At 37.7% G+C, this 23,497-nt stretch overlaps 1 protein-coding gene across 1 annotated transcript in view; it reads left to right on the top strand.

Moving 5' to 3' along the window:
* LOC134221769 (relaxin receptor 2-like) overlaps positions 1–23,497 on the top strand; it is a 195,396-nt gene that overhangs the window by 138,599 nt on the left and 33,300 nt on the right. Inside the window, exons 17-18 of the mRNA XM_062700956.1 lie at positions 20,084–20,196; positions 20,263–20,339. Coding sequence (XP_062556940.1) covers positions 20,084–20,196; positions 20,263–20,339 — 190 coding nt within the window. The remainder of the gene's footprint in view (positions 1–20,083; positions 20,197–20,262; positions 20,340–23,497) is intronic.

Below are 23,497 nucleotides of genomic sequence, written 5' to 3'. Positions count from 1 at the left end.
AGCGGAAAACGCTCCGCTGGTTCACTGGGTGCTGTGTGAATGTCCTGTCCGTTGTCTAATGCTAAGTGAATACTTACAGTCTGTGCGATCTCTGGTCAAAGACGGTGATCATGTCTTCATTTCTTTTAAATCCTACAAAAAGATCTTCCAAATTGTTAAGAAAAATTTACTTAGAATTTCAACGGTAGTATTTTCGAGATATCGAAGGAAGTTCTTTAGAATTTCCAATGAAAGTTATTAGTTTTTCGAAAAGCTTTTTCGATTATTCAACGAAAAATTTTATGGAATTTTCAAGAAAAATAGCCTTTTTCACGAGAAATCCTCTGGAGTTTTATCGGGATTGTCATAAACTGTTGGCGGCGACGGCGCACACCTCTAACCACCGTGTGGTCCTCCGGGAAATCTGGAGGATCCCAAAAAAAGAAAACTTCTAAATTTTATCGTTAAGCATCAAGATTTTTCAGATGCACTTGATGTTGTGGCTTATACATGTCGTGGCCTTCCGAAAATTACGGAACATTCATGAAATAAAACAAAAAATAATGAATTTCCTTGTATAGCACCATTTGACATTCTAACATTATTTCATTTAATTTATTCAAACTAAGGCCTCTGCAATACATAAAATTCATCTACATTCAGCTCGGTGTGTAGTTGCACGTCGCCAACTTTGTAGTCCACGGAGGGACCTCAAATCGATCCACCTTGCTCTCTATGCACCTCGCCTTCTTGTCCCCTGCGGATCCCTATCAGGAACCATTTTCACCGGGTTATTGCCCGACATTCTGAGCATGACATTGTGTATGGATCACCTTGGCCACCGAGTGAAAATGAAAATATTTATGTCATCATTAGGTAACATCCATTGATAACGTAATGCAAAAATGGGCATTTTCAAACCCCTCTCCCCCCTATGTCACACTTTTTGTATGAGGTATCTAAAAATTTGTATGGATTGTCACACTTCAGGAAATCCCTCTAAACGTTACGTAATTTACGGATGTTCCCCAAACCAATTAAGCGTTACGAGGGGGAGGATGGAGGTTCAAAATCTTCAAACTTAGCGTTACATTATTTGTGAATAAATCCATCCCGGATATTCCGAATGACCATTTGGTGGCATGAATCACAATGTCAATGCTGTACTCAGAATGTACATACGAATGCTTAAAAAAATATCGGTGCTTTGAATTGAAATTCATAAAATAGCCAATTATAAATGTTCTTGATTTCCGTTCCCTTAGGGTTCTTTCACAAAATCCGTAACGCTGAATTTGATAATTTTGATACCCCACCCTCCCTGTCGTAAGTTATGTCATGTTTATTTTTTTGTATGGATCGTAACGCTTGGTCTGACTTCCTCCCTCCCCCTAAAGCGTTACGTAATTTGTGCACATTCCCTTAGGGAAGATCCATTAATTACGTAACGCAAAAATTGGCCATTTTCAAACCCACCTCCCCCTTATGTCTCACTTTTTGTATGAATCATTGCAAATTTTTGTATGGATTGTCACACTTCGGGCAACCCCCCTCCCCTTCTGAGCGCTACGTAGTTTATGGATGCTCCCTTAGGCAAGCGAGAAAGTCACTAGCATTACTAGGTGTCTTGAACATATTGGATACGTTAAGGATACACAACGATAATATTCATTGGCGTAACTACAGGGGGGCTAGGGGGGGCTATAGCCCCACCTAGAATCAAGTTAGCCCCCCCTAGAATTTTTGCTACAGATAGTGATTTTTTTTTCATTGTATCTCTACGAAACACCACAGACAAACAGACGTAACACTAGAGAAATTACCATCGACCATGACTTCAACGATCAATTTAAATTTGATTGATTGCACGTTTCACAACTAGAGGCGCTAGCGTCGGAATCCTTCGAGTTTGACATTTCACTCCAGCACCGTCTGGGGACAATGTCATACGAAATATTATTTCGTGTAAGATGATCGCAAGATGGTGGTAGAGAGCTTGGGCAATATTTTTTTCGGAAAATGTTCAAGCTGTTACGTTACAGCAAGTTGATTACACTTTATGAGGTTTTGAACTTGGAATAATTCTCACCCGATTTTTGAAAACATCGAATTCAAAAGGAGAGGCCTCCGGTTCATTAACCCCATAACTAAGGGTATCCTACAACAAATGTACGTATGAATTGATATGAAATTATTTACGTTTTCCTTTTACGAACAAAAAATATCACAAGTCAGTCAAAAAGCCGCTTGGTGCGGTTTGACAGAACCCCGACCATATACAAATAATATTTGGCTTTCTAACATAATCCTGAAAGATGCTTCGCATTCCAGAAAGGATTATGGTTAGAATCCATTCGAGAATGTTATTACCAAATACAGAGTACAGTAACTTTGAGATTTCAGGGGAGGTAAATGAAACTTGAACGAATTCATACAACTCCTTTGACTTCTTATGAGGTCAGGGCTAATGATAAATATCGTTTGTTATATCCAAGCCGTCGAAAGATGAGTTGAAATGGCGAACTGGTAGACCAACTTTTGAACAATATGCATTAGTTTGGTTGAGCGTCGGGCGAAAACGATAACATTTGTTAAAAAATTGTTGAGTGTTAAAAAATAAAATTTTGAAAAGATAGCCCCCCCTAGAATTTTTCGTTAGTTACGCCAATGATAATATTTCTATTTTTGAATTATAGGTAAAAATTTTACTCCGGATAATCGAGCCATTTTTTCCGGTTAATCGAGCCTCCGGATAATCGAGTCCGGCCTGTATATGCACTATACTTGTTTCAAAATTAAAACCACACAGAAATAATAGTGACGATAACGAAGCTTTAATAGATTTCTATGCTACGGCAACCATAAGTGAAGCTCGGCCAAAATTTTACTGTCTATAATCGAATATTGGTCCCATCTTTGTTGGATTTCTTTTTTATAAGGAATTGCGGTGCCGTTGTAGCTAGTATATGATTAGACGCATCAATATCTTATGAGGCCTAAGTAACATTGTCGCAATAGTAGTCTAGACTAAACTTGCTTCAGTTGTTCCCACATCCAGTATAGCACAAGCCCAATCAAAGGAGGGTCTGTCAAGCATGTTTTGGAAGCTTATCATTCGTCTAGTTACCCTGTGGAACATTTTTTCGTTATTGACCGCATCTCGATTCGAATGCTCTGGAGTATCTTCTATTAATATACTAAATGTTTTCAGTGATTTAGTCCTTACAGATTCCTACAATACTTCTGACTTATATCGTTTTAATAACCGACAATTTGGAATTTTTCATCATATTCATTTTTTGAAAATCGAGCGTTATCATTTTATGCTCACTAAAGTGGCTTCACAGTCATACGTTTTAAGGCTTCGTTGCTTCGGAGAAACGAACTGCGTTATGGCTCTGATTGTATCCGATCCATTTCGCCGCGGTCTCCACCTCATGAAGACAATCCTCGCCGATGAGATTCAAAGCGTTAGTCCTCAATTCAGAGGGTGGAACGAAGAATGGGTGTCGGTGCAGGTACTCGTTACTGTCCATGGAGGAATCGACTTGGTATTCTGTAATAGTAACGAAAGCGTAAAACTCGTGCCAGCCGTAGGAAATCCGAAAATGAAGCATCCCAAAAGCTGTGCAATATTCTCTAGAGAAATGTTCATTGAGTTTCAAGTGTCATGCGAAGCAGCTATCCAAAAAGTCGTTGGTTTGGCCCTGAAAATCGAGGAATATGTCAAACACTCGCCGAATATCCTGGGAATATTAACAGTAACAATACTGCAGGGAATTATTGTTCTGGGAATGCTGTGTATTATTATTATATACTGTATGATGAGAACCTCTTGCAACAAAATGTAATGTTGGGTGGTTTAAAGCATGGTCTAAACATTAGCATTCAGCGTATTGCAAGACATAGGTTTTCCGAAATATTTTTACTTCAGTAAAACCATGCTAAGAGGGAGATTCCTTCAACATATTTTAAAAATTGCTCCCTTTGGTCTCCTGGGTTTGGCAAAGGCGCTGGATTTACCAATTAAATAAAAACATAAAAATATAAAAATTATAAAACACATTATAAAACATACAAATTCATCAACATGTACAAACAAATGCTGGCTGATTTAGCATAAGGTCATTTGGCAGCAAAATGGACATTTGGCATAGTTTAGAACTACGACAAAACTGTAGGACCGATGCCATAACTTTGAACAGTTGTTTCAGACAACTGTGCTTCTGTTAAATATATAGAATTGGTAGACGCTTCCGGAATGTCGGGTATTTTATGAAAAGAAGAAATTACATCCACATCCACATTAGCATTATCGCCTTTAAAGAAGAAATATCTACAACTAGCGAAAGAAACCCAGCTTTGCCCGGGTGTTGCGAATGTCACAATGAACTATTTGCAGCACCGCTCTCTAGATCAATTTCCGTGCGTCAACAGCTGACCCAAAACTGTATTCTAATGATTTATTACATTTCCCGGTTAAATTAATCCTTTTTTTGTAAATACAAACCTTGCGGATCCCAAAACGAATCGATTAAGGAAGAAATCTTGCAAATTGGTCAACCCGTTCGCGAGTTGAATCGTCAGGAAGGAAATCTCAACTTATTTTAATTATATACATTACATTGTTCCGGTCACTTCCAAAAAAGGGATCATATCCGCCATTGTTTTATTTGGAATGTCCTGTTCATAAAAGCTCATACTTACTTTTGCATTTTCCGGAGAGATGCATTATTTTTTTCAAGAAAAAAATCTCGCTTAATCTTATCTTATTCAGTTGTTGGCTTATTCCGGCAAGATGCATTCTTGATCCTTGACAGTTCGAAGCCAAGTCACTTACACATAACTGAGGATACAAGGCAGTACACAGCGACTTACACAAAATTCTCACACAAACTGAGATAGATAATGTCGTGGCCAGTACTGCAAAAGGACGTCATCGTCGTAAGACAGAGGGCGAAGCGCATTTTTCTATCTCGGGCGACCAAATGAAAGTATCGTGGGTTCTTTGATCAATTTCGCATGAAAAGCAGTCATAAAAAGGCGTTGTGCTTTGTATCAAAATTCCAATTTCTAAATCATTGCAATAGATATTGCAATGAATAATAACTAGTCTATAAATTAATCATAGTCCTTAAGGTCACTCCAGACAGAATCCAAGTTTCAAAGTGCTCGCGTTTTCGGAGCACACCACTCGGAGGCGGCGGACAACTGTCATTTTTATTGATTCAGCTTTGCTGCGTCGCAGCACGCGTGAAAAAATAGAAATGACAGTTGTGCGTTGCTTCCGTATCGAGTGGTGTGCCTCCGAAACGCGAGCACTTTGAAACATGGATTCTGTCAGGAGTGACTTAATGGCATGCTATAACTTGATTACTTTGTTTCATAACCATTTTAATATTTAATTTTTTTGCAATGCGCAATCGTTATGAAATTCAATAGTGATCAACTACGCTTTATTCTCTGTCGAATGTAACTTGTTGTGAGAGAATCGGTTCAGAATTACTATGTGAAAAATGTGCTAATGTTTTATGGCACATTTGCATGCACACGCACATACACACGGACAGACAGACATTTACTCAGTTTGTCGAGCTGAGTCGATTTATGCACTATATAACACTATGGGTCTCTGAGCCTTCAATAAAAAGTTCGATATTGGAGTGAAATGATAGCCTTTCGGTACAACTTTGTTGCATGATAAAGGCAATAAAGATTGGTATTTAAAAGTACTCGTTCGCGGATGATACATACGGAAGCTATTCGCATACTTGTCTCATTCAGTTGAGAAAGAAGTGCGTCTGATATAAGAATCTGGGAAGTTTAGGAATTTTGTCAAGTCAAGTACGAAACATTGATGGCGAGCTCACAGTTGATGTCGAAATACGTATCTGTAAAAATAACAAAACGTAGCGAAATTAAATGGAAAGCACTAAACTCGTCTTAGACAGTCGTTTCAATATGTTCTTTTATATGATTGCAAAACTAAATGCGCGCTGGATTTAAAAATCTGGTAGTTTGTTTATGGATCCATTATCCAATTTAATGGTAGCATAAACAAGCGCCCCGCAAGTGCAAGTGAAAGTGACCTCGGACTGGACGTAAGTTATCAGGCAGTCTGAAATGGGTCACTGGAGCTGCAGTGGAGCTAACACCTTCTAACTCCCGGGCTACTACTGAACGCCTATGCAAATGCAATGTCAAAAAATCGATTTTTACCGGTCATTCTGCGTGTAATCACTTTGGTAATAAATCCCATCAATATCGTATGAAGCCTAAGTGACATTGTCGCAATATGCAGTCTAGACACATTTGGCTTGATTCGCCTTCACAAGCGCGACTCGTAACTTGCACTTCTGCCAATCATGTTAAGGAAGCCGATCGTCTGTTTTTTGAAATTTTCAATGGCGTTTAGCGCCGCTCAATGTGGCTGCTCTGGAATATCTACGATTAATTTAACCAATGCCTCAAGCAAATTAGTCGTTCCAGATTCATACAATTTTTCATATTTTCAGCGTTTCATTTCGCAGCAGATGAGTATTTTTCGTATTCTTCAGTTTTCGGAACGAGAGCTTTATCACTTTGAGCTCGATCGAGTGACTTCACAGTCGTACATTTTGAAACTTCGCTGTTTCGCAGAAACGAAGTGCATGGTGGCTCTCATTGTATCCGATCCATTTCGCACAGGACTCCACCTTATGAGGACCATTCAAATAGATTACATCAATACAAGTACCCATTTTTCCGGAAAATGGACCGAATTTTGGGTTCCGGTGCAAATAATCATAGCTACTGGCGGAGAAGTCGACTTAATATTTTGTGATGATAATGAAAATTTAACACTCGTGCCAGCAACGGAGCATCCGGTGACATCGTATCACAACTCTTGTTTAACATTCAATCGATACGTGTCCAATGAGTTCCAAGTTCCGTGCGAAACAGTATTCAAAGCTGTCGTTGCTTTGGCCTTGAGAATCGAAAGTTTTGCTGAATACTCGCAGAATGTCTCAGCACAGAATAACGCCAGAATAGCGGTAGTTCAAATACTGCAGGGAGTAATCATTGTAGGGATATTGTGTGTTGTTTTTTCATACTGCTATGTGTGTCAAAAAAGTAGTGTAGGTTCGCATATTTGTGAATAGAATAAAAGTCCAACAGCTTAAAGATTTGTTTAAAGTAGTGTAGTTGTTTAGCATTATATAACAGGTTAGATCTTCGTCAGATGCTGTAACAATTGAATTGACGGAGCTTTATCATATTTTGAGATTTCCTCGCCAAAGGATCATCGGACTGGTAATGACTCCAAAGATGGCCTTAAGGAAAAGCTACGATTTTCAAGAGTGAGCTCGGCATATAGAATGAGATCTCGAGAACCAAGGAAAACATTAGGAAAAATGCACAATAGAAAGAAAGAATTTTACAAGCTTTGTGCATATTCTTATGGGTTTTCGGTTACGTGAGATCGAAGTGAGCCGCGCTGACGAGAGGACGCAATTTTTTTCGCTCCCATCATTTTCATTTTTTTAATTATTTTGTTTTCTGAATTTAAAATGATGTTTTTTCCTGAACAAAGAACCACCACGATTCTGCAAAGCAAAACACGACCAGAAATCTCTTAACTGTCTATGCCTAAACGGCACCGAAATTGTCGAAATCAACAACCAAAAAAAGCAACTAATGTCGTGTTCGGTTATTGCTGGGTCGAACCTAGTTCTGCACCGGATCCGCTCTAACAGCTGTCAAAACGTTCGGTTATTCGTTCAGGTTGGATCGCGATCCGCACCAGATCCGACCCAAAATGAATGAGGTTCGCTCTGCCGATTTATCGAGATCCAACCTAGGTTCACCAATACATTCGAACACAAACTGTCAAACTGGTGTTTATGTTTACGCTAAAGGAAAATGAAAACGTAAAAGACACAGATGGGTATTTGATTTTGTTTGTTTTATTTGTTAAATTTATCAATTTTGTTGCTGTCTTCCGCCCAAAAATTGATTATTTTAATGTTGTGCTGTCTTCAAGTTTCTCTGATAATGAATCGGACTCAGATATCGACATATTTTTTGCTGATTACCTCAGATGGTAGCTCCATTATAAACAAAATGAGGGTTGAACATTTAGTTGAAAATGTGATTTATAAAATGCAGTGACGAGAACAGTAGCTGCTATTTATTCATTATTACGTTGTGTATTCGTACATATACTTTAGGTATAATTGCTCTATCAATGGGAAAATAGCGTACCAGAGTATCTGCCGCTATGAAGTTATTTATACCAAAATGTTCTTACCATTATTTTATTCATTATTGCAGTTCTGTGCATAATTTGTTCAAGGTTACGGATTTGAAGAATATACACATAATGTATTAACCCTGGCATTAACCATTTATAAGGCTTTAGCAACTATGTTGCCTTCAACAAATTTAGGAACAGTTTTCATACGAATTGTGCATAATTTTTGAGTGGAAGAAAGGTTTTTAATTGTAATTCGTTAAAAAACCGACAAAGACATATTTATTCCCATTGATATTTATTATGTTGAATCTCCTGTTTAGATTTTGTAGTGAAACATTATTTGCCTCTTTTGTATATTTGGTTTTTGCAGTTCTGACGAAATCGCAATTTATCCCAAAGGGTCCCCTCTGGGGAGAAAAATAGCAGAAAGAAAGCAAATAGCAAAAAAGAATGCTGTTCAACTCTTGTCTTTGTTTTAAAATAAAAGGCACCAAATCTAAACAAATTTTGTATTGGATTTTTTACAAAGTGTTCCCATATTTTCTTGTTCTGTTCCATTTCAATGACATAATTGATAATTCAAATCTACTGTAACACAATCACTGTTACCCAAAAAGCCATATATAATCAGCATAATAGTTTATCGGGAAACACGGATTGGCATAAATTCTTTCACGGCAATACACATTGCCGTCGTCATTCATAAGCTCCTAATCACATTAATTTATTGATGGATTAAAAGTCATTCTAGTAATTAAACAATTAACAGAAGAAACGTCTGATTTCCTCCATAATTCATAAAACAAGAAAAAAATAACACTAATAACAAAATTCAATAGATAAAATATGTCTGTTTCTGCCACTGGTAAAAGTGCGAATTGAAAACAAAACAGATGATAGGGCTTGAGTTCTCACTAATACCATCATACTGACTCGATCCCGATTCGTTTTTCGTTCGGTTATTCAGAGTCGGGGTCGGACCTGACCCAGGTTTAAAACCGAAAACGACATAAGAACGAACAACAACTAAGTAATCCTTACCGGCGTTGCGCCTAGGCAGCACAAGAAGAACTTGCTAAAAAGCGTAAGGACCGGATGTGCGAGTCGCCCTCGCCAATGTAGTCAGCCTAGGAAGCAATGTTTAGTGTTAAAGGTTACACTTGTCTGTGCAGGAGAGAGCTGGAACAGGCATGCACTAGTCGGAACCTGGAACAAGCACTAGAAGAGAAGATTGGGAGATTATCCACCGATTAACTGGCCAAAGCATCAACTGGATTTCGGTGAGCGCTTTCCAACTTATCGCTATTGCTATTCTCGCAATGTTATTAGCCATGTACTGTGAAAGTGATCTAAACCAACAACTTTCATGGAAAAAGAATTGATCTTCATTCATTGAAGCTGTTGGTTTCAGGCACTGTTAGAATTATTCTCATATCAAAAAAGTTGCATAGATGTTAAATTTTGATAAGATTTACCCGCCATCTCATCACTTAGTAATATAGCTCGGTAATATAGCTATTAAATTTTATATCAGAAATCGCGAAAATACTTCAAATAAAACTTTGTAAAATGTTTATTATAATTATCTTTAAAAGGCATGGTTTGACTTTTGTATTCGATGAACCTAGAAGAATCGATTTGCTCACTGAGCAGAAAGTATAAATTTGGTAAATTTATATTTGTTCAACGGATAGTTGTTGATAGATTGAGGTTAAGAAATCGCCTGTAAATTATTTAAAGAATAAACTGTAAATAAAATCGATATTAGCATACTCTTTCGACAGCCGGCTGGCAAGAGTTTAAATAAAAACAGGTAAACAACATTACGGTAAAAATGGGCGTGGCCGGGAGTAGTAATCCTCATGCTTATGCCATTTTTTATCTTTGATTGGAATCAAGGGTAATTCCCCACCTTGATTTCCGATAGCAATCTGGATAAGGATTCCATAAGAAACATGAGTATCACTAGTGTCCAATCTACGAAGTATACCGTAACAACGCTAACGCTATTCTTATGGGTTTTCGATTACAACGAAAATAAAATATTCAATTTTTGAACTTTTAAATACACTTTGTTTCTTTATACAAAATGAACCTGAACCTTTATTCAAAATGAATTTCCGCCACTACACATCTAGTTCGGAATTATTAATACGATTTTAAAGTTGCTCGAGAAGCGCCATGTTGAGTAAATTTATGGGTGAACCAAGTACAGATGAGGCATCAACAAATTGCATAGAGTTCACTAGAATCCCGATCTTTCGGATTACGTCACGATAAGTTACTCTGCTTAAACATTAACAATTTTCTAATTAATATTTCAATCAGCAGGTTCTGCATGATTTCAAAAAAGTGTACGCAAGATACAGCTTTTTGTAACTCGAGCATGGTTTTGAGGAAGCAAGCAGCAGCTGGAAAAAACTGCAGCTTCCATTCACGTCAAAGTACCATATCTTAAATTGTCATGTTTTGGTACCGGAATAGGTCTTGGCTTACATATCAAACATGCTTTTCTAGTCCGTTGATTAGAACCTTGACGAGATTTGGCAGCAAAGATCGGGTACAGTGGCGTAGCCAGGGGGGTGGTTTTGGGCACAAGAAATTTTTTTTTTTTCCAAATAAAAAATGTTCAGAAACCCCCCCCCCCCCCATCAATTTTTTGGCTACGCCACTGATCGGGTAATAAGTGCTTTGATCGAGTATAACAGCTTTTAACTACTATTATTCTACACGAACTCTGGTCTTACTTCTCTCCATTATGAACATAAACACTAAATTTAGATTAATTTTTACCTTTCATTCTATTAAACATTGAAAGCAACACACACTCAGTTGTAAATATTTATTAGCATTAGCATTAGCATTTAGCAGTTCGCACAAATTCGTAGGTGGTACAAGCCAAGACTATTGTATGAGAGAAGCCTCACTTTCATCCGTTACCACAGATATTGATTTGGGACTAATCACTAACTCTTAGATGGAAGCAATGCACTCTCCAATAGTCGAGATCTGTCCTGGCCACGTCCTTGCGAATGCTGAGGAAGGGGAAGGATGATTTGCTGGACACCTACTTAAGAAAGATGCAGAGAACTCTACGACCTCTCATAGGTGCCACGGGAGGTTTTGGGATTGTGTGGAAGGTTATAACAGTAGGAATCGTTTTGGTATAACGTGAAACACAGAAAGAACTACGGTAGAGATACAAAGTAGGAAAAGGACGAGCCTGGAATTGAACCCACGACCTCCTGCTTATAAGGCAGAAGCGGTAGCCACTGGACCACCGAGCTCGTCTCTCACAAGTTACACAATTTTTTAAAACATAAAATCAAAAAATAAATAACGGTTTTTATACAATATCTATAAATGACCGAAACTGAAATGACAGCGCTGCGCGGGTGATCAAAAGCTCGCGCCCGTTAATGGTGCTCTTAAAGAGGTAATTAGGAGCTGTACACCATTTCGAAAGAGTTTAAAAAATAAAGGGTTGCTTCATACAAACTAGAAAACAAAATCCTTATCATCATAAGAAAGGAAAAAAAGATTAGAATAACTAAGATTTACGAGTTACATCAAGTCAAAATTGAGCTAATATTTGAGCACCTTGAGCATTCAAAATGCAAAAAAGGAAGGTGCTTAATTTCGTCCAGTTGTGTCAATAAATCGTACCTAAAAATACAGTTGAATTGCAAAATGGTCGAGCATCGAAATAGAGTACTCTTGCAATCCATATTATCAACCGAACTTTGCGCAGCAGTTTTTACATAAGAAGCGCTATACGAAAGAAAATCCAAATTCCCTACTCAATGATTGCTGGCTGTATAACAACGAAATGAGACATATATGCATCTCTCTTACATATTTTAACTAGTTTGTCAAGGCATAAATAATATGGTTAGATCTCACCGGAATATTTGTCTATGAACTCTATAATACGGGCTCCAGACATTCCATGCTTCACTTGGTACGGATGATTGTGCCCAATTTCTGAAGCCTTCGGACAATCCTGAGCCAGTACCTATTCTACGTTGAGATGAAGCTTCGTTGGTTTGCCAAAGTCGAATAACACATTTCATGACACACTCAGTTGTAAATATTTATGGTTCTAAAAACGGCAACGCGTGCTTAGGGGCATCTTTGGCGTTGTGGAAGAGAATGGTGTGTGACGGCGAAGGATGAAACAATAGCTCGCCCAGCTCTACGGCGAACCCAGTACCCAGAAGTTAGCTAAAGCTGGAAGGGTACGATGGGCAGGGCAGATTTCAAGAATGCCGGACAGCAACCCTGCAAAGCTGGTGGTTACTTCCGACCGGCAGGTACAAGACGAATTGAAGGACATCTATCTAGGTGGATTAATCAGGGTTTTTAATGATATTTTTGGATTCTTATATGGATTCTTTTGAAATTTCTTATCTAAAAACTTCAAATCAAGATTTCTCGAGATTCCTCCTAGGGATTTTTTTTTAAATTGGTCCAGAGGTGCAGAGTTACTACACGAATCGAGCCATGTACTTGGTTTTGTGCACATTTTTATTTTATAATAACGGTCTACCGGAGCACCGTGGAAGTACATGGTCGCTGGCAATCAACGTGGGTTTATTAGTGGTGGTGGTAGCAAAATAGTGCTGGTGATGGTGAAAAATTTGAAGGGCTAGAAGAATTTGTGTAACTTGGAACATTAGTGACGTGCGATAATGATGTTACCACAAAACAGATAGACATCATAGAACAAACTGCAAATTTCAAAGCAGGCTCTTTGTGTATCAACAATCGACGAATGGCACTCCCGTATATCCAGGGCGACAGAAAGAGACAGCAAAGCATGCGATGCTGCTCTGTCTTATGTCCGTTGTTCAGTAAAGCTTGACTTCCACCGCTAGGTTCGCTAGCGTTCCAAAATAATCGAAGGACCACATTCCACGGCAAACATGCCTATATGTTATGTGATGTTACTCGTGGTAAAGGCGTATTGCAGCTACAAATAGGGCTTATTACGGACTCCGTAACCAGCTTAAGTCCCGTAGTCTGCAAACGAAAACAAAACTCGCGCTGTATACTACTCTGATCCTTCCGTTGGCTATATACGGCCATGAGACATGGACGTTAAAGGAGGCTGATCGGAGAGCTTTCGGAATGTTTGAGCGTAAGGTGCTGCGGGCAATACTCGGCGGTAAACAGGAGAACGGTATCTGGCGGCGCCGCATGAGTTACGAATTGTACCAGGTGTATAAAGGGCTGGATATTATTAAGCTTATTCAACACGGCAGACTACGGTGAGTGAGTCACGTTGTTCGTATGCCGGAAGAATGTCAAGCGAAGATAATGTTTTGTAGAGAACCCGGAAAAGGCCGCAGGCTTCGTGGAAGGCCGCGTACACGATGGCTTTTTGCAGTTGAAGAGGACCTGAGGGCGCTCAATGTTCAGGGCGACCGGAAGCGATTGGCCCAGGATCGAGTCCAGTGGAGAAGGATACTCCATTCGGCGTAGGTTCATCGAAGAGCTGTAGCCCATCAATTGTCAATTAAATTATCAATGTGCCAAGCTGAAATTCAATTCAACACCGCGCGCTACAATGTAGATGCCGAGAGTAGACGCTTGCTGCTGTTTACACACATACATATCTATTCTTTCGCTCAGTAAAATTTGTAAAGGGTTGGCAACTTGATTGTGGGCCGGATGCCACCTGCTCGAGTTTAGTTGAAGCGACTTTTTCTGTCCCTGGCGTTGATTCAGCCCAGAAATTGCTGCGGTTAATCCTGCGGGAATTCTCGCGGAAGTTCCCATCATTTTTTTTTTTGCAAAAATTGTCTGCGGAAATTCTTCCGAGTATATCTGTGGAGTTTTCTTTGGGAATTTTTGGGAAAGTTCCCCGGGGAGTTTATGTGGTAACTTATTCTGGAATTTTGTCGTAATTTGAAGTAAATTCTTCAAAAAAAAAAAAAATCTCCGGAATATTTTCAGAAGCTACATGCGGAAATCCATCCATGCATCACTGCGAAAATCGCTTTGAAAATTCCTGCAGAAAATGGTTGGTGATCTCCTGCGTCCAAAGCGTTACAAATTTCTGAGAATTTTCTACAGAAAGTCCAGCGATCATTTCTACAGACATTTTTTTTTCTTTTAGTTAATCGTAACATGAATTCTTGCAAGAATTTCTCTGGGTATCCCTGCAAAAATTCTTCCGGGAATACATTCGGAAATTCCTTCATGAGCATCTATGCAGCTGCTGCGGCCTGCAGCCATTACTGCATTAATTTTCGCGGAAGTCCCTCCAAAAATATTTTTACAATTCTTCGGAATTTAAATACTGCAGAAGTCTTCTGTGCTGTGGAAATTTATTTATTTACGAATCGTTGTAGAAATTCCTCAGGAAGTTTTGATCGTGATGTTTCTGTGAGTATTCCTTGGGAAATCTCAAGTAACAAATTTATTGCCAGTGAGTTTTATGTGAATTTTAAGAAAGTTTTATTGTGAGAATAATCAAAGCTTATTGTTTTATGATGGTCATGTACAATGCTGATGAAGAAAAGTTTTATATCACTCTTGATATATCTTTAAGACCCTAAAAAACACTTTTTAAAACTGAGCCTTCCGTTAGCTTATACGTTTTATTAATTGTTTTATTATCGCTTTCAAATGCGCCATAAAACCAATTTTGGTCACTGCTTTAAAACTATTGTAGGGTGCTGTCATTACGATACACTGCGCGGCTGTTGTAATGTTTCCAAAAACGCATTTGCAGGAAATTCCACGCGGAGTTCCATGGTCGAAAGGATCAACCGCATCTTAGAAAAAGCCGCAATGCTATCTTCCCATAAGAATCGAGTACACTGGCAGCAAAAAGCAAGGGGAGCGCAAGGGGAGCGCCGCGCATAAATTTGGGCAAATGCGTTAATACCAAACGCGACTCGATAACTTCCCCAAGTTGAATTTGGAATACAGTGTTGCTGTATAGCTTTATGTGTGAAGTATGCAATAAGACGCTAAATGAGATTGGCATATTTTAAGCGACGTGATGTTTCTAATGTAATAAAGCTGCTTCTCATTTTAAGAAATAAAATGGAACTGAGCCTAAAAGTAGGCTGACCATACGTACTGTCCTGTCCATACTGTCCCGTGGTAATCTAAAAAATCTTCAATTTGTCCCGTTTTTCATTGATTCTTCCAAAATAAAATTAAAAATAAACAATATTTTAGGCAGGAATCTAAAACCAAATACAAAGAAAGTGAACAACGGGTGACAACGGGAGATTTCTTCATACAGTTTCATTTCAATGACTTTTTTCTGTTTATTTCGAAGCCATAAAAATTTAACCAATTTCATCAATGAGTTAAACGGAACCGGTAACTTGGCAGGCAAGTACATCCTGAAAATCAGGTCAGGCCTCAACGTCAAGAAAATGAAGCGCAGGGACAAACATTCTGATGTCCAGATTAAGTTAATTTACCACTTTTTTCTTACGAAGTAGGTAGGGTTACTGCTCCTGGACTTCATCTCATAGCTCCGATATTGGTCCTACGAAAAACAAAGAAATGAAAAGGTATTTGATTTGTTTATTATTTTTGTGATTTTTTTCAGCAGTGAGCATGCATGTTAGCAAAAAGAAGTGACGAAATTGGTGCCGTATTTCTGTGTTTCGCAATGAGATGAATATATGTACAGTGAGATTGAAAACGGAACAGTTCCCCTATTTCTGTGTTTTTTCAAATCTGCTTTACTCCATATTATAAAATCAATTAAAAACGATTGATTCTTTACGAAACATTAGGAATCATATGAAGTCTCTCTGAATAATTCTGAATATTTCGAAATCATCTACTGTACACAATCGACGACAATTAAAAAAAATATAAATCAGTTGAACAAATCGAGTTGGATGCAGTTTCAAACCGAGGGAAAGTTTGTTCGGATTTCGGTCCTTACGTACTTTATGGCTAGTTTACAGATCAGGTGCTTGTCTGCAAGTTTCGCTTCCGTATGGGCGGGATTTATTGGATTCCGCTTTAGGAAGTTAGAATTTTGGCTCGATTCAAAATACAATCCGGCGGAAATTTCCGAGAGTCCAAGCTGTAAACCTGCTTATAAATTCGCCAGGAATTGTTTTACTTTTGGCGACGAAATTGCATTAGCTCCGCCCTTTTAGAAGCACGTGGGAAAAAAAATAATGGACAAGATTCCCGATGTGTGAGGCTACTTTTAGCTTCATTTGAATCAATTTCGATAAGAAAAACCCAGATTAATCCACCTAGCGGCGATGATGCCTTTCTCGTGCATCGTAAAATGTACTGAAAAAATCACATAGGAAAGGTCAAAAAAGCACTTTAGATCGCATATTTTCTATAATTTTGCATGGTTTTGCATTCATTACTATGCATTGCCACCACTCTTGAAAAAAAATTTTTTTATCGATTTTGAAATTTTTTTTCCAAGGAGGGACCCTTGGGAAAAACAATGATTTTTCAATAATTCCGAAATGCAATATCCGATCGGGCCAATTTTTAATAGCAAACAATGGGACCGCATTCCCCGTCGAATGCAACTTGTTGCGAGTAAATCGGGAAATGCTAAGTTCCAAAAAGTGTGTCTACAAAATTTGTACACATACACACATACACACACACACACATACATACATACACACAAACAGACATCACCTCAATTCGTCGAGCTGAGTCGATTGGTATATAACACTATGGGTCTCCGAGCCTTCTATCAAAAGTTTGGTTTTGGAGTGAAATTATAGCCTTTACGTATACTTAGTATACGAGAAAGGCAAAAAGTACTGTGAATTGATTAGATTTTACATTTAAGCACTTGCGCCAACCATATTAATGAAAATAATTGAAATTACCTTTTATTAATGTTCTTTTCTTGTTGAGATTCTTGTTATTCTCGAGGTTATTCTTATCCGTAGATTTTCCCTCACTTTATTCATTAAAAAGGTTTTTGCACGAAAAATCTAGAATCCCACCCTATTGCTCTTTTCGCATATGGTTCTTGACAGGGAACTTTGACTATTTTTTGTTATTTTAAATTGTTTAGAGTAGACAAAGTTTTTGATATCTTCTATATAATAAAAATGAAATGGTCTGTGTTCGTATCCGCTAAACTCGAAAACGGCTGAATGGATTTGATTCATTCCTTCAGCAGTTACATTCGTTACAGTTTCCGACGGGTTTATATGATATTTCCTCAGTCGAAAATCATTAGTAAAAAGATTAAAAATTTCCAAATTCCATATTTTTTTAAAATGTATTAAAAAAAAGCGTTATTAATGTAAATAATGTTCCTTCGTGCTTTTTCCGTGCTCCTTTGAAGAGTGAATTTTTTAGTGTATTTTTTCAACAACTAACTTAAGAGAAGGTTATGGTGGCGAATGATTCACTCTAAAAAAAATTCTCTTATTTTTCACACGAAAAAAAATTAAGCTCATAGATGAAATTACCACAGCACTTGAATTTTCTCACAAGGTTTTTTAACATGTCCCGTGCGTTTGTCCCGTTTTTTCACCGAAAGGTTCTGGTCAGCCTACCTAAAAGCGACTGCTCAATAATTCGACGTGTGTCAAAAGAAGCCATGTTCACTTTTAAGTTTGTTTTAATTTCAATTTCGGAATAAGTCGCAAATGATTTGATTGAGTCTTTTGATGAATATGTTTCGAAGTGATGCGATGAAGAACCGTAAAAATATTAATTAATGGTTTGAGTGTGTTACTTCTACGTGAAGTTAAACGATTTACAATAATATGGAAATGCTAATATCATCTTCCAAACTTCGACGTACATGTTCATGATAGAATTAGAGGCGAAAGTGCCAAAATATCTATATAAGATAGGGGAACTGTCCCGATCTCCATCTCACTGTACATATATCCATCTCATCGCTAAACAAAGAAATACGGCACCAAATTCGTTGCTTCTTTTTGTAAACATGCGTGCTCACTGCTGAAAAAAAAAATCACAAAAATATAAAACAAACCAAATTCGTTTTTATTGCTTTGTTTTTGATGAGATGGAAATTGGAGCTATGAGATGAAGTGCCGAACCGTTCCCCTATATGTGTCGCGATTATAATTTTTTGCAATAGCGCCACCCTAATATAATCGATATGAATCCACACATAAATCAAATAATTGCTAATTCGAGACCACACATAAAGTTCATTTGGATATATATTTTACTAGTTGACCCGGCAGACGTTGTCCTGCACAGTAGGCAAGAATGTGCGTTCCGAACTGCCCATGCAAAATTCGCATAGGAATCACAATTTTTGTTATTCACGGTTTGCTCAACTTTACTCGTAATTTTCGCGTTAGGAAATATCATATAAACCCGTCGGAAACTGTAACGGATGTTTCTGCTGAAGAAATGAAAAAAATCCATCCAGCCGTTTTCGAGTTATGCGGATACGAACACAGACCATTTCATTTTTATATATAAGATTAGCAGTTCGCGTGGAGAATAGTTATGTGTGCGCTGATATACATCATAAGTTAAATTTTGCCAATAAATATGTGTGGATTTTTAGTAGTGTAGAATTGATAGTTCCGTTAGGATACGGCAGGCATGAAGAATGTTTTTATAGAAGTCGATTTGAAAGCGAGCGGAGTGCAATATTCTGCCAAGCTCCCGTGTGAAGGGGGAGGAAACAATATCAGTGTGGACGGAACTTCCAATTCTATACTTTCGCCTCTAATTCTATCATGAACATGTACTTTTGAGTTTGGAAGATGATATTAGCATTGCCATATCATCATTTCTGGGGTAATTTCACAGAAGCATGCTTACTTCATTCCATATTATTTGAAATGACGTATTTAGACAAAATTGGAAAATTATTTAATTTTCCATTTTCAGGTAAATATTTGATAATTTCGAAGCGCGTGAATTTTAAGCTTCTAAAACCCAATATTCACGATACATCTGGTTGCGCGTGCTGTTTAATTTCATAAACCACATAGATAGTATTTTCATTACCTCGCATGAAAAATAAGAAACATTTTTTTCCCACATCAGTCATGGAGAACTGTTTGTTATCTGTCTATATGAAAAACAAAAATAATAGAACGACAATAGCAAGAATATGAAATTAAAACTGTTTTATTGTTACTCTTTTAATGGTCACAATAACCTCCTATAGAGGATCAACAAATTATATACAATGTTTTATTGCAGTTTCATTAATACTCTTAATATTATTATTATTTTCCAATTATTATTATCTTTATTTTTATTTTGAAGCAGGGAAAAGCCCCTGGGAGTGGTGTTTATACTGTAAGCACTTCTCCCAAAGGCATAAAACCTCCTCTTTTTTTCGTTTTTTGTACAATTCTGGTGCACTTCCAGTGAGAAATATTCTCTTTTAAGGAAGTAAAATAGTTCATTCATAAATACTAAGAGCTTATGAAACTGAGCTATTACAGATGGATCTTGAGAGACCATAGAAGCCATGGCGGGAGAGGCTGCCAAAAGCAGGTTGGGCTGGAACCTTTCAATATTTTGGAAACGAGAGCAATATCTCTGGCTTCGGCCAGACGTATACCAATTTCTGTTACCTGGGAGGGAAACTGGGGTTTCTTGCTGACCGCGTGTCTGGGACAGAAACAGGAATCTACCGCTGACGCAAGTCCATTTAGTCGGAAGGCTATCTTGAAGATGTTATGAAGAGGTTTTGGTGGAGCTTTTAGTTTTATTAGCAACTGGTCATGAAAACCCTTTTATAGAGCATAATAAATCTTAAAATGTTACTTGAGATGCCTTGTTAAATTGAGGCATTTGCATCAACTCAATTTATTTTATATACTTATTCAGTTAAACTTGGTTTATAGCCTCCTAAATCCGTACTGTCTCTTCCTTTTTCATTACTTTTAGGTGTTCAAATCTCCCCATCATTGTACGCGTGGCTGGCAGTAATGGTGCTTCCGGTTAATTCAGCCCTGAACCCAGTGCTTTATACGCTAACGACGGCCCAGTTCAAGCAACAGGTAGGTACACTTACTGTAAAGTGCAAGCTTTCGTTTCGTTTGACTGAGTGCTTTTCATCGTTTTAGCTCACGCGCTTCTTCTACTCGCTACCATGTGGCGCATCGCACGACATGAATGGATATGATTCGGCGATAGATTCGAGGTAAGTTTTTTTCTAGCTTACTGGTCTAGATGAAAGCTTTCGAAAATAGACGATTATAAACGAGGGAAGCTTTGAAACATGAAAGTTGGTGTTCTGATAACTGAATTACAAGCGGAGGGGGGATATGTCTGCCCTATCTAAGCAAATACTTCTTCAAAGTCTTAGTTATAATTATTTTCATGAGTATGCAACATTTCAACAAATTAGCTAGCTGATTTTAAGCTGGCAGCTCTTAGGGAACATCGCACCAAGCTTCGGCTAATCGGCATTTCGATATGGATAGCGTGTGGAGACGCATTGTACATTGTAGGTTAGTCCCACCAGGGTGTTTTTCTTCGCCAAAGTGAAGATGTTTCATCCAAATGTGGATAATTCCTGCATTCGTACCTTTCTATCGATTATTTTGACACTTTTTTCGCCTAACCTACATATTTTTGGATTTAGTTTTATTTTTTTCATCTGAAGCACAATACTTATGAGGGAATATTCGCATGTAATACCCGTTTTAATATACGTTATTGACTGGAGCGATTCCATTTGAATCCACCAACATGATAATGTTGGTCTTTTAAACAAATTTTGTCTATACACCTTAAAGTGGAAAACAAAAACGGATCAAAGTGGTACATAGGGGAACTGGGGGTAGGACGCCCACGTTAAGGAAAATGCCATTTTTATCAATGAAAACCACCATTTCAGCCAGTTTTCATCAGCGCATACTGAAGAACAGCATATCTGCGACTGACTATCGATAACAGATATCTAATTGTCCATTTTATTGCACAGAAATTTGATTTTTAAAAAGCACCCGAAAAAAAAGATTTTGAAACCATGCGGGGTGAGATGCGCCAGTGGATGGGTTAAAACGCGCATGTGCTTATCGTACTGATTTTCATTTTAATTGCCTACATTAAGGCAATTAACCGAATGTTTCAGCTGTTTCGGTCACACGAAATGAGCATGGGCGTAATGCCCCACACCGACCTCAGAAGTTTGAAGGCCCATAAAATCGTTTTAAAACCATTTTTGACGACGATTTCGTGTGGAACATAAAGAACACGAGTAAGCAGCATGGTTCATGGCTCAATTATTAATTTATCAATGTATAACAGCGACAGAAAGACTAAATTCCACCGAGCTAGAATTGTATCAAAACACGCAAAAATCGTTTTTCGAGTTTTCATGTATAACTAGAGAAAAATCATGAAATATATGTATCCAATGGCAATATTTTTCATTGCTTTATCGTATAGACTATTGAAAATAATCAAAATGGGGATATTTAACCTTATTCAGGGGTGGCGCGTTTTAACCCCTATGGGCGTGCTACCCCCACTTCCCCTATTTATTACTATGTTGTGACTGTTTGTTGCGTTAAAAAAAAGGATCGATTTAAGCTATTTCTGTTGATCCGAAACTGAAGTAACGAGGCTATTTTGGATTATATTTCTATTAAATAAGTGATGAAGTTGATCTTATTTATAAGTAATTTTTGATAGAAAATGAATTTAATGCCTACTGAATTGGCGTCTTTTCGACCTCCTATACTAATAATATTTTCAAAACGGACGTTTTTTGGTTTAATTTGCACTACATATTTTTTTTCGGGTGGTATTGATATGGGTACATGTTAGTGAGCAGTAACCCTACTTAATTCCCTGATTCCCTGATTCCCGAATCCTAATCCCCGTCCATCCTTAAACATTGTAAACCTAACCTCGAGTCACCACGAGTACGTTGGCTTATTTCCCTCTCTTACTAATTTATTACTAAGAATATGTCGATTGTACATATCACAAAGAAACGTGGCTCCGTAAAGTGTTATACACGCCTAAGCCTACCAAATAAACGAACTTTAAAAAAAACCTACTTAATTGAAAATCTTCACACCTATTCTGACGCCACAACTGCCGACTAAAATGCCCAACGCCTGTTGTCGAAAACGCCGTTGCTTTTACAACTGGTCAGACACTAATTATATTTTTTCAACTGAAAAAGTTCAGTAAAGTTTTCCATAATTTCTTCTTCAGCATATCATAAACATAAATACAAGGTTTCCCTTGTTTTTAGCATAAAGAAAAAAACTATGTTACCTAAGGCATCGCCGTTTCAATTACCCAAACGGGGTATAAGTTTTTATCATCCGTTTCCTGACGTTGCCGGCTGATGCAGACCATTTTTCATAGTTCCACTTACATCAACCAACGATGGAATGATGATAGAAAGTTACCATTTTTCCTTATTGCTCTGGTTTCGTCCTGTTAGGTCCTCAAACTATAAGGAGAGAAAATACTTTTATTTCATAATGTTAGTCCGGTAGTTTGCCATTCAGTTTACTGATTAAAGTGTTGGCAATACCAGTTAGGAAGTAACAAGCTCGACTTCTTTTAGTAGAAAAAGATATGAAAGAAAATCGTTTTAAGAGGTTTCTTTTTATCAAGCGGTAAACAGCCACACCTAATTATGAACATAGTCGGTTTTATACCAATGGGGTTGCCTTACTGCAATCGATGCAATCCCTAGTTACGAGTGTCAATTTTTTAAACTAAATGACAAACGAAAACTAGGAGATTTGTCAATAAATTTTAATTTCATAAACCAAGGGTTATACATCAATGTTTTGTCACGGAAGCATAAATATTATTCACGTTTTGACGAAAATTATATTATTTCTCGCAGCGTGAACAGGGTGGGGTTTTTGATGACCTTCGGGAACCTTTACTCGATAGAATGAATCCAAAGTCTTTCAGACCTATTAGCCTATCATCAGCTTTGATGAAAGAAAGTTTTGAAAGATTATGTCAATCCGGAATACACGCAGACATTTCCTGTGTCTAAATTACAATTTGCTTATCAAACTATCAAATCAACGGTTACAGCACTCCACGCGCTTATAAATAAAATTGAAAAATCTCTTACAATAAAAGAAATAGCTCTTTGCTTTTTTTTCTTGGTATTGAAAGCCTTTTTTCTCCAAGTTCGTTTATTTGGTAGGCTCAGGCGTGTATAACACTTTACGGAGCCATGGTTCTTTGCGATATATACAATCAATATCATTTATTTTTTCAGTTAGTAAGAGAGGGGTAGAAGCCAGCGTACTCGTGGTGACTCGAGGTTAGTTTACAATGTTTAAGGATGGACGGGGCTAAGGATTTTGG

Source organism: Armigeres subalbatus, chromosome 3, assembly GCF_024139115.2.
Source record: "Armigeres subalbatus isolate Guangzhou_Male chromosome 3, GZ_Asu_2, whole genome shotgun sequence".
In the NCBI taxonomy this organism is placed as follows: Eukaryota; Metazoa; Arthropoda; class Insecta; order Diptera; family Culicidae; genus Armigeres; species Armigeres subalbatus.
This window is presented reverse-complemented; position numbering and strand designations above follow the sequence as displayed.